At 40.2% G+C, this 12,207-nt stretch overlaps 1 protein-coding gene across 1 annotated transcript in view; it reads left to right on the top strand.

Moving 5' to 3' along the window:
- LOC111863313 (hemicentin-1) overlaps positions 1-12,207 on the top strand; it is a 232,131-nt gene that overhangs the window by 168,480 nt on the left and 51,444 nt on the right. Inside the window, exons 5-7 of the mRNA XM_023849520.1 lie at positions 2,710-2,997; positions 6,627-6,811; positions 7,650-7,782. Coding sequence (XP_023705288.1) covers positions 2,710-2,997; positions 6,627-6,811; positions 7,650-7,782 — 606 coding nt within the window. The remainder of the gene's footprint in view (positions 1-2,709; positions 2,998-6,626; positions 6,812-7,649; positions 7,783-12,207) is intronic.

Raw genomic sequence — 12,207 nt, forward strand, 5'->3', positions numbered from 1 at the left:
TTTTTTTTTGTCTTACAACGCTATGTAATTCGAACTCAGAAAGCATAGACGGTTTTAGGAAATAAACGACAATAGGTCTACGTATTGTTAGGGACTCTCTGAGGATTGCTAGCAAAATTACCATTAAATAAACTCATTTCACTGTTGTTAAGAGGTACGAGGCAGCTACTCAAGTCCTCAAGTTGACCATATCCACCCCTAACTTTCTCCATCCTCTAGGGCCGGAAATCTTCGTCCCGAGCAATACAACTGTTGTCACATAAGTTGTGAAGCCATCTTACTCATTGTTGGTGTAAGCTAATGAGAAATGACATTCATATTATATATATTCTTCAATGATGAGGTTTGGCGTGAAAAGACGTAGAAATACTTCAGCGGTAGAATCCGATGCGCTAACACGTAAACATTTTAGTTCTATGGCCTACACACATGGAAGATTCATGCCGTAGTGTCTACTGCGTGCAGTCGTTACAGTCCAGTATCGAGTATTAACAAGGGGTGTTTTCTGAACCATAGAATAATGTATAGATTTTAAAACGGTAAAAAAAGAGAACCAGACGATAAGCTACAGCAAATAATATTCGGAGTTGTATATCGAAACTGAAACCGCATAAGTACGATGAATCGTATTTGTCTTTTGGTTTCATTAGTTTTATAATTAAAAAGAAGAACAAACTCAGTTTGTTTTGTGTCTCAGTATATTAGCAGCTGACAGTATGAAGCCAAATAAACTGAAGCGGAACCTTGAAATGAAACATTCAGAAATGAGAAAGAAGCCCAAAGATTACCTCCTTAGAAATTTTGATGAAATTCGTATCCAGCAAAAGCTTTCTGTTAATACTGCTGCTGTGTCAGCCCTGTTAGCGTCTTACCAGATGCTATGCAGAATGGCACAGAACAAGATACCGCACACAATTGCTGAAACTGCGTTATTCCCTTAGGTGATAGAAATGGTGGAACGTTCGGTGAAAAATATGCTCAGTAGTTTCATAATACACCGATATCAAGTAACACGGTCTCTCTACGTTTCGTTGATATATCAGAAGACTTAGAAGAACTGCTGTTTGAGAAGTTGAGAAAGAAACGTTTTTCATTTCAGATTAACGAATCAACTTATTGTTGTGCTATTGGTTACTTGATAGCTTACGTGCGATGTTTTGAAGATACAACAATTGTTGAAGATATGGTTTTCTACAAACCTATAAAATGTAAAGTAAGAGCAAAATAACTCTTCCAAATTGTTGATAAGGTCATGAGAAAAGAAGCATAAAATGGTCAGACTGTGTTGAAGTATGGCCGGATGCAGCTCGCATATTGGCGGGATATAAAGACGGACTGCATGCCTTAATTACGTGGTCAGCACAAGAAGCTGTGTCGACTCACTGTACGGTACATTTTGAATCACTGCCTACGAAGGAATTATGCCCATAACTGATTAAAGTTGTAGATACGGTGATCGTCCCATGGAAATCAGACTTTTCGAAGATTTATGCGAGGAAATGGGGGCACAGTATCAGTCACTCCTGTTTTACTGTAATTCTCGCTGGCTGTCGGGAGGAAACGTTGTCTCTTATGTGTAAAACTTACGAGAGGTATGAGCACCGTATTTAGAAGAAGAAAATGTAGCACATGCTGAACATTTTAACCCTGAATATTTGTCCCTAAGTTAGCGTATTTATTTGGGGATTTCAGTACGTAGAACATAGGTGTGCAAGGGAATGATGCTGACATCACTGTAGTGACTGACAAAGTGAAGGCATTTGCTGGGAAGTTTGGCTTGTGGGTCAGTAAAAAGGGAAAGGGGAAGGGAAAGTTTGGATATATTTTCTCGCTTGAAGGATTTTGTGGAAGAAAACTGTGGAAACAATGGACTCAAGAATTAATCAACGTATCAAAGATCACTTGGTTATTCTGCAGTCAGGTTTTCTAAGTATTTTTCAGAAGCAGTGAGTGATAATTACAAAAGGATTACGGTTCCATTCCATGCTGATTCGCCCCAGAATTAAGAATACTCTCTCTCTTGAAGAGAAATATTGACATATCTGACACTCTTTTAAAAGTTCCGTTTCCTGTAAAGTCGTACGTAGAATATTGGGTGAACATTGGATATAGTTCCCTCACATGAAACGGAAAGCTTCGAATATCTTCCTTCCTTTCTCAACATCCTAAAGTGCGAGACTGAATTTTCATATGTGACAGCCATCAAAACAAATTATTGTTCCACGATGAACCTGGAAAATGACCTTAGATTAGCCATTTCAGAACTCCAACCTCGGCTTAATAAGTTGTGTTCAAAGTGGCAACCACATCCGTCCCACTAATCCAGGTATAAAGCGTGTATTTTATTTCAGTCCTTTAAATGAAATGCATTGAAATTATAGTGTATTATAAAAATATGTACCAATAACTAAATTTTATGTCAAATCTGTTTGCACTTGTTTTGGAAGGGGGCGTGAAATTTATTAAATATTTTAAGGGGGGCGCAACGTATAAAAGTTTTGTAGTTTCTGGGCTAGGCGCTTCGCGTTACTAGGAGAGGCGTGAAGAGGCGGATGTCTGGAACGTTCAGCGGCGATGACCGCGCACATGTTGCGATGTGACTCGCCTTCCCTACCTCACTCATTTCGCGTGACAAGAAGACCGGAATAAAAAGTATTAGTCATTCAGTCAGTTGCTTAACCTTGTCTCTACTGTTGCTGATGTTCGCAGACCCGCCGCAGATTATAGATGTGGGCCCAGACCGAGTGATGACGGCGCCCTTATACTCACAGGCTACGTTCAGCTGCACCGCAGAGGGAAATCCTCTGCCCACGTACCAGTGGCTGCAGAAGTTGCCCACAGCGGAGGGTACGGTACTTATCAGAGGCTCTGACTCGCGGCTACACATCAGCAATGTCACGTATGACTACAAAGGTGAATACGTCTGCAAGGCGACCAACGTGATAGCAGGGGTAGAGCGCCTCGTGCAGAGCGAAGCCATCTCTGTTCAAGTCGTGGGTAAGTAGTTTCAAAATATTCCTCCTATTGCATCCCAGTATTTCAAGGGCACTCAGATGCTCCGAGCGGTAAGCGGGTAAACTACACAAAGCAGAATTTATTAAAGATGCTCTTCTACCTACGGGTGGTAAGCCCAGTCAACTTGGTGAGGGAAACGTAAGATTTCCCTTTGTGAGGCTACAACATGAAGTGAGAGTTTGACATCGAAGTGATCTTGGCTCCCACTTCCAGCTCTCGCACGCACCCACGCACACACACACACAAACACACCATTGCGATACTGTGTTCCATGCTTCATTCCAATACATGTATTTTTAGTGTGCGGGAGAGTGTATGCAGTCAGACACCTTCACGAATTCTCACGTAGTTTTGAAAGAATATATTAAAACGTTTCTGCTGCTCTATTATGATACGTGTATAACTGCTGAGTATAGTAGCTGAATACTATACTATAAGAATAGCACATCAGAATATAAGGTTTAATTTCTCACAGAGGAAATTATGAAAAGTTCTGTCTTCTGGGATATAAAGCTTTGTAGTCCGTTTAAAGTCAACCAGCGTTTCAGAGGATCATGTCACCAGACAGCATTTTCTTCCGAAAAATCAGTTGGCTTTCAGCGGCCTGCACGGCCTTGTGTACCTGAGTACCGTACAATTATAATAATGTTGTCATACAACGCTTCGAACAATTCGTTGTAACCATGGAAACTCGCTGTTAGAACTGCAATGCTGCATTCCATTCCGCTGTCTAGGAAATGATATCCGTTGACTAGCAACTAAAGCTGAAATATGCTCCATAGTCCGGTTTTTAGGCAGCACGTCACAATATATTCGGCACTAACTACTCTCTTAATGCCTCATTTAACTGCCTGTGTGCAAGCGGGAGCTTCACGTTCCGTCTCTTAGGCAACTGTTCTAGGCCTAATGCTTCATCTTATTTACACAAATTATTTTATACTGTTACATGACTTTTTTCATATTGAAAACCTAAATCAGTCACAGAATTTTCCTATTGGTGTGCTACATCTTTTAACAACGAGTCAACTATTAATGTTAGGTGAGATTTCAATAGCCAACGAAGTAGGTAACATCTGTCGAGTAGGTGGAATTCACACAGCCGTCGAAGAATAATAATGGGATAAAGGTGTATGTACGTTGAAATTTTCACTTACTCAGCCCGTAGTCGCTTCCCTAATCCATTCTTTGGTCTCACACAAAATAGCATACGGCTAAGCTCACCCATACGACGCGAAGTAGTTTCTAAAACTCGAGAGATGCCGATTAGGGTCATGGAGAAGACATCTGGAAACTTCTGACGGGAGTTTCTCTTGAAATGGCTCAGTCTGTCAAAGTGAAATAAGGAACTGAAACCTTCATTGAATTCGTTACTGGTTCATCATTAATAATTATATTCCCATATAATAAATAAATAACCTAAAAATATTTTAGTTATGTAAGTTGTATTAAGCTGACGACCTTAACTTTGGATAGCAGGTTATAGTCTCACTTAGTAGGTTTATTTTGCATTTACGAAGACATACAGTTTGGGACAGTCGCACAACAAATAATCAGAAAGAAACAAAATAGACACTGCTGTGTCAACATTTGTTTTTATTCGTTGTTCGTGGTATCACTGCGTATGTCTATTTTCTTTCTTTTTCATTATTTGTTGTGTGACTGTCCCAAATTGGATCTATTCGTAAATATCACACAACAGAACGCATACCATAAAGGTTATTTTGCATTTTAGACACGCTTGTATAGTTAGTGAACTGAGGGGCTCTCGAAGGAATGACACAAAATTAAAATTTCATTCGACTCTTGAGAGAACAGATGTCTCTGAGGCCACCTGCTAAAGAGGCAAGAACATATTTCTAGTTTCCTGCCACTTTCACATCCGATTTCTCAGAAGGAGTCATTTCTCCCTTGATATCCCTGGTTTGATCAATCCTGGAAATCGGATCCTAGGATTCCTCGCTGCTGTTGGCAATCACGTTGGCTAAAATCTCCATTTATAGGGAGAGATGTTATGGCGTTGAACAATATTGTAGGTTGGGTGTGACAGTCCAAACCTTTTAAAACTCTTTAATGGACGCTATGTTCCTCTTTAGCCATTTCAATAGAGTGACTGATATATAAGGGAGACCCATCCATTAAGAAGTTATGACTTGCTTTTCGCATTTGGACAGGAACAACTGCCTTGTTTTGTTACCTGCAGCTTGGGTGACCGCAAAAGGGACATGGCCCATTACGAAAAGGCATGTCTATAGTTTGCCGAAGATGTAAATTTTGTTTTGCTAATAAGGTAGCTGTTATAAATGTGTCTTCGGAAGGGTGTAATTGGACCCTAAAGTAAGATATAACCGCTTTCACATGTAGGGTTCCGGGTTCAATATCTTTGGATCTCTTTATTCTCAAAGTTAGTGATGTGATTGTCTAGTACCGATGGTATGATGAATTGGCAGTTAAAATCAGCCATTAGGAAACTATTCTTGTCTGGGAGAAAGGCCGTCGGTTCAAATCCTATACAGTGGATGAGGTGACGCTCCCGCAGGATAGAGTGGGCAGAAGAACTTGGCATTCAGAATTCATCAGAGGCAGACGTCATTGGGCTGCACTCTCCAAGTTTATCTAAATTTAACAGTCTTTATTTGGTTCGATTAATCTTTGATAATAATAAAAAGGGCACATTACTCCGTACTTGCCAATAAAGTTATAGTGTTTGCTTCTGAAATAAACAATTTGTGATTAAGCATAAATTAGTGCCTTTGATTTCGAGCAGTGGACTAGCTTTAAATGTGCAATCTCCGCGTTGACTCTGTTATTACCGTGACACAATCCTGGGAAGAGTCAAGTGTTCTACCGAAGCGGGCAAATAAATAAATAAATATAAAGATAGATAAGGGACGGTCACAAGAAGTGGCGCCCAACGGTTACAAGAAGTGGCAGCCGAAGTGAGCGGTTACATGGGAAAAAACTCACATGAGCATCCACTCCTTAGGCAAAATATAAACCCACCTCTTTGTTGAACAACTCCCTTAAATCTTTTCATCAAATTTGCTCTGAGATGTTGACAGACGTTTTAAAGATGGTTTTGAGGTAACTTGCATAAAGTTCTTTGCAGAGTAAGCCTGCATTTGTCATAATCTGAGAAGCTAAAGGAACTAATTTGTTGGGACCACCAAACACTTTCGTTACAGTTTCCAGAGTTTCTTGCAAACCTTATTTGTCGTTAACCTTCTCCAACAAAATTGCAGTCGTACTACATAGAACTGAATTTCTTCCCAAAGGTTGTAGAATTCTTCTGCTAATTATCTCTCGATCCCGCCATTACGCCCATACAAGAGAATAACTTCAGAAACATCTTCTACTCCTACACACACTAATGAGAGATACCCTAAAGAAACTTGCTCTTAGCATTTGTAGAACTTTCCGTTTCTCTCGAGGTAATACATACATGTTATAAACGTATACATTAACTTTCCCCAGTTGCTGTCAATACGGCAACTTCTCTGTCGCCTAATGCATACAGCCTGAATATATTTTTGCAGGTATCCAAGAGTAAATCAGAGTCTTCAAATTCGTGTTACGTTTAATATAAGTGTGACCTTCCTTATTCCTTTCCGCAGGCGCCCCCCAAGTGTTGCGGCAGTCAGGGGGCCGTGAAGTCGTGGTGGCCCGCGGACAGGACGCACTGCTCCGGTTGGTGGTGTGTGCAGACCCGAGACCCCGACGCGCCGCCTGGGAATGGGGAAGCCTACAGTTGGAAGCGGGAGCCGACCTCGGGCGGTACAAAGCAGAGGAGCTAGCGCAGGTAGATAGCACCACATAACCTCTTCCATATCTGCCTCTCCGTCTGTCTGTGTATCCATATGTATATGACACGTGACTTTAGCGGTTAGAGGGTGTCGCGTGGTCAGAGCAACGGATCCCCATAGCTGTTAATTTCGGTTTTCTAGACCAGAGCCCTTATTTCCCCAAAATAGCTCCTCAGTTTTCCTCACAAGGCTGAGTGGACCCCATGCCAGACCCAATACTTCTCATAAAATCTGGTAGCGCGGGGAATCGAACCCGTGACCTCTGGACCTGTAGCAATGAACTCTGACCACTAGACCACATAGGCGGTCCGCACTAACTTCGCCGACAAGCGGCGGGCGGTATAGTTCGCTTGCGGACTACAGGCACGGAGTTTTTTTGTATGACACATGATAGTTATTACACAAAAAGGTTCAATTTGGAGATAGATTTATTTGACAATGACTTCTCCAGTTTACAAATAACAACTACACTTTAGAGGCAGTCACAGTGTTTCACAGTTCAATAGCCCATGACCTGCGGGACCCATGACCCATATTTTTCTAATTCACGATTGACCGAGAACAGTGATTTGCCTGACGTGCTCATTGATACTCTATTGCTGAGGAGTGCCGTGGCAACGTTAAGCTAAAGAACACTTAGACTGTTGTGGCTGGATGGGATTTGTGTTACATACATATGTACATACATACCTGTCTGTTTATCTACGAGTATCTCCCAGTCTGCCCATCTCTCTGTTTATAAGACTATCTGTCTACCTAACCATCCACCTGCCTCTCTATTTATGTGCCCCACCAGCAAATAGTGTTCATACCAGTTGATACATGTTTCTGCAGGATGCGCGGGAAGACTGCTATGAGGCGAGGCTCCATGTACGAGAAGTCGACCCTGCGGACTCCCGCAATTACTACCTCGCAGTGGAGAATGAGCGGGGTACTGACCGCCATGCAGTGCACCTCGCCGTCAGGGGTAAGTAGTTCTCGAAAGCTGGCCTTTGCCTTATTCAATTGGGAAAATTTCGTTTTATTTCGTTCACTTATATTTTTGTTCATTTGTTTAATTTCTTAGTTTAGTTTGTTTGTGCCTAGTTTTGTTTGTTTTCACCTGTTGTCAAGAGGATCCCTACTTTGTACATGTGCCTTTAATAAACGAGTCTATCTGGGAAGGTCTTCTGTTATCTGCTAGCCTCAGAACTTTTCATTGTGGCCTGTATGGTGAGGTTTAGTGAGAACTAGTAAAGTAGGACAGTACTGTTTAATCATTTACTGTTGTAGTTTCCACTGGGACAGATTCAGACTACTTCAGATTTTATGATTTGAGGTTCTTATGGTAGTTATAAAGAGATCAGTCTTCTGGAATATAATAACATTATATCCCTGAAGGCAGAAGTTTGCTTTAGATTTTGTCAATATAAACCTAAAATATCAGATTGTTTCCATGTCTCTAAGCATCAATAAATTGTATATAACCTATGCATAATTTGTAAGCAATTATGTTTATGATCTATTTCTATGTAAGATTTCACATGCCTGTTTCCACTGACTCGATAGTTACTGCCATCAAACATAAATCTAAATATATATTTTCACGTGGCACACATGATCTTATTTTCATTCTGCAAACTTATAACTTAAGCAAAAGTTGCATATATTTAAGGTAAACTTGTCTGTGATGACACTAAAAACTCTGGACCCTAAATTAAGTGGTTCTAGTGACTGTCTCATGTTAGAAGCATAACCTCATGTTATTACTGGTAGAGGCAAACTTAAAAGTTCAAAAGTATAGTAATTTTTTTGCAAGATATAAATATTAAGTAACATGAAAGACCATCAGTTTTCTCACGAGTAATTATGGGGGACAAATACATGGAAATGCCACCATAATCATACAAGTAGCCAAACTTATATTAATAATAAGGGCACAAAACTTGCAGTTCTGCCGTCTCAGTATTTTTCTGTGTATTAATGCTTTTGGAGTGATGGTGGTGCAAGTAAGATGTGTAGCTGACTGGTCAAAGTGAACGGGGAAACCCACCCCCTCTAATAATGAATGAATGAATGAAGATGTGTAGCTAACAAAGTTATTCAGAAAGATTTGAGACACGGCGGTGTCTATAAAGAAAGCAGTCTTCTTGGATTTGGCACCGTGTATATGTGGTCTTAACCGACGTTTCGGAGGAACGTATCGCCTCCATCTTCAGGGTAGAAGGAAAAATATAAGAAATCTGCAAGCGAATAGACCATGAGAACCAGTAAAAGCTTCCTCCGAAACGTCGGTTAACACCACATATACACAGTGCCAAATCCCAGAAGACTGCTTTCATCTTAGACTTTAAAGGATTCTGATGATGGTGTATATTGTACTTCTTTTGGCTTATTTTGGACTTGAGTGATTGAAACTAGATCTTTCTAATTGGCCCAAATGAGTAGGTTTATCCTTCCCTATCCACCTGAAGACGGAGACAGATCCAGTCTCCGAAACGTCGTGGTTTTTTGTCTTTTACATACCGGATGATGGGTGAAGTCCAAAATAAGCCAAAAGAAGTACTGCTTTCTTCTTATTCAGAAATGTTTCTTTCTTCCAACTGCCACATCTAATTACATGCTACAGTCCCTAACTGAATCTGGTCCACACACACATACACACAATATTTATTTCAATTCCATTTTAATGCTATCCCATTACTCATACCTATGACTGCCAAGTGGTCTCTTCCCTTCAGATTTTTAATGCAAAATCTGATATAAATTTCTTATCTGTCCCATGATTGCATAATGCCAGTATATAAGAATAATAATCCCAGAACTTAATTCTGGAGTTATTGATTCTGTAACCCACTTCTTATACTGACATAGTCACTTGATTTATGAATTTACTATCAACAATATGGACAATATTTGACACATTTCTCTCCATGTAATTACTACCACGTTCTGTATCTGCAACACTGGAAATTATTAGAAGGCAAGGGGAGAGCAGATGTAGGCTATATTATTACAAACCGTATTTGCTACTACCAAAATGCCTTTTTACTATATGAGCAATGGCAGAGCAGCATTGTGATGCAGTTAACATAAAATACAAGGACAAAGATTATTTCCCTTATGTAATCCCATATGTTTGGATTCAGAGCATGCTTTCATAACCTCATAATGGAGAGAGCTGTATTGTAAATGTTGAAATTATAATGGTTTTTATAAGCTATTCAATATTGTATAGTTAGGTATACTGTTTTTGTTTTACCATGTAAAAAGGGTATGAATCGTGTTTCAGCGCAGTTGCTTTTTTGTTGTTGTTTTAATGTGTTGCAAACGTTAGCATTTTATGCCTGATCCAGAGACTTTTACAAACAGGAAAAAGAGCAACATCGTTCCATGATGCAGTTCACCAAAGCACACAATGTAATGCAAGTTATCACTAGTTATTTCTGCTTTGGCCAGACACATATACCTGTTTAGAAAAGTGAGAGAGAAGGATCGAGTGTATAATGAGACTGATTCCTATACCACAAAGTTCCGTGATCTACTCCAAGTCCGTTATTATGACATTTTTACTATCATTTGGCACAAATGTGATAGCCCAAGTTAATTTCATCAGCTCGACTTGTTCCTTGTTATATTGAATTGGTTTTAAGTTATATAATGATGCTGATCCAACAGTAGAAATTATTACATAAAAGTAAAGGAATTATGAATTTTGAATAGATAACATTTGGAAAGAAGTGGTCCTGACCTTGTCAAGAATTTGCGCAGAGAGACTGAGATATACCATGAAAGATCTGTATGATAGCAGGTAACCTGGCTGAGACTTGAATTTTGTATCTCCCAAACTCAGGTACAGATCAGTACTACAACATCAACATCCTTAGTGGTTTTATTTAATCTTTCCAGGAAAATTCAGGGACAGTATTTTTAAATAGGCCATGGCTGTTTCTTTTCTCAATCGTCACCCTCTGTTGGTTGTTTAAGAATATTGTCACATGAATGAGTGGCTGCAGATGAGGGTTTGGATTTGTAAAGTAAAGTAAAGTTAAGTTGTCCCTGTGCTTAACTAATTAAGCAGTACGTCTGTGCCTAACTAATTAAACAGTACACCATAAAGATGTATGGGGGAGTGGATGTATAGATCCACATTTTTTTGATCTTGGCACTAGCTGGAGGTGAGTGGTTAGCTTCACGCCCCTGCCGCTTTACCCCCGAGGAGAACACCCCCAGTACCATTGTGTAGAAGGCTTGGTGGGCCCCTCAGCCAGCCAGGATGATGTGAAGGAGAAAAAATTTTTACCCTGCCAGGACTCGGGACTCCAACCCCTCAATCATTCAGCCCATAGTCAGTTACTATACTGACTGCTCTTATAATTGGACTTATTGACTACTTACAGATCTTAACTACAAGTAACTACAGCGCTAGTTCTAATTCACACACTCTGCAGTTCATTACAGCATGTACTAAGTCTTTTCAGTCTGCAGTGTCTTCACCTGTCAATGCCTGGTAACGGCTTGCAACGGTGAGCGTTTCTCTTACTGTGGGCTTGCGACCTATCCCCATGCCTCAACTACGAGCTTCTAACAGGAACAACTCACAGTGACTGAACTGCAGCAGTCCTTCAACTAACTGACTTCTCACAAACTCAATTAACTCCACTTTACTCACCTTCACTGCACTCACTAACTGAACTCAGTAGGTCATGTTGTATAGCCTCAGAGAGGATCACATAGGAAACGCCAACAGTACCTCCACTGTTGTGCATGGGTCCACTGCCTAGCAATGGCCATTGTCTTGTTGTTTGTTTCGCGGTAATTGCCTAGCAATATGACTATATGACACAATATTATATTTACTGCAGGGTTTATTTGATTTTGAATGAGATGAGATGAGATAAAATGGTGGTTAAATATGATGAAAATTTGGGAAGCCCATGATAGGAAGCAGGTATGATTTAAGATACTCTTCAACGGAGAGAAATCAGAAACTAAAGAATCCCACAAAAGATGCAGCTCAGATATTCAGTCCCCAGTCCATATGTGGGTAAGAAATAGACCTGCATTATAAGTTGGTATTACATAATACAGAGTCGTCCACAGAGGCTGATGATAATAAATTATGGAAACTGAAAGTTCTTTGCCATGCTCAAAAACCCAGACTTTATCCTGAGCAAACATGTGCATTTTTCACATAATACAATATAAATATGCAACATATAAATTTTCTTTGTATTCATATGTGGGAACATCCCACATTATCACGCATTTCTGCAACGCTCGCTCTTCACATCACTTTTCACCATCACGCGCGCTAACCAATCAGATTGCTTCAAACGATCGCATTTATACTACGCTCGGCGCTAGCCCGCGTCTACACCATTACGCGCGCTAGCCAATCAATTCTTGCTCC

The sequence above is a fragment of the Cryptotermes secundus genome, unplaced genomic scaffold, assembly GCF_002891405.2.
Source record: "Cryptotermes secundus unplaced genomic scaffold, Csec_1.0 scaffold1324, whole genome shotgun sequence".
Taxonomy (NCBI): Eukaryota; Metazoa; Arthropoda; class Insecta; order Blattodea; family Kalotermitidae; genus Cryptotermes; species Cryptotermes secundus.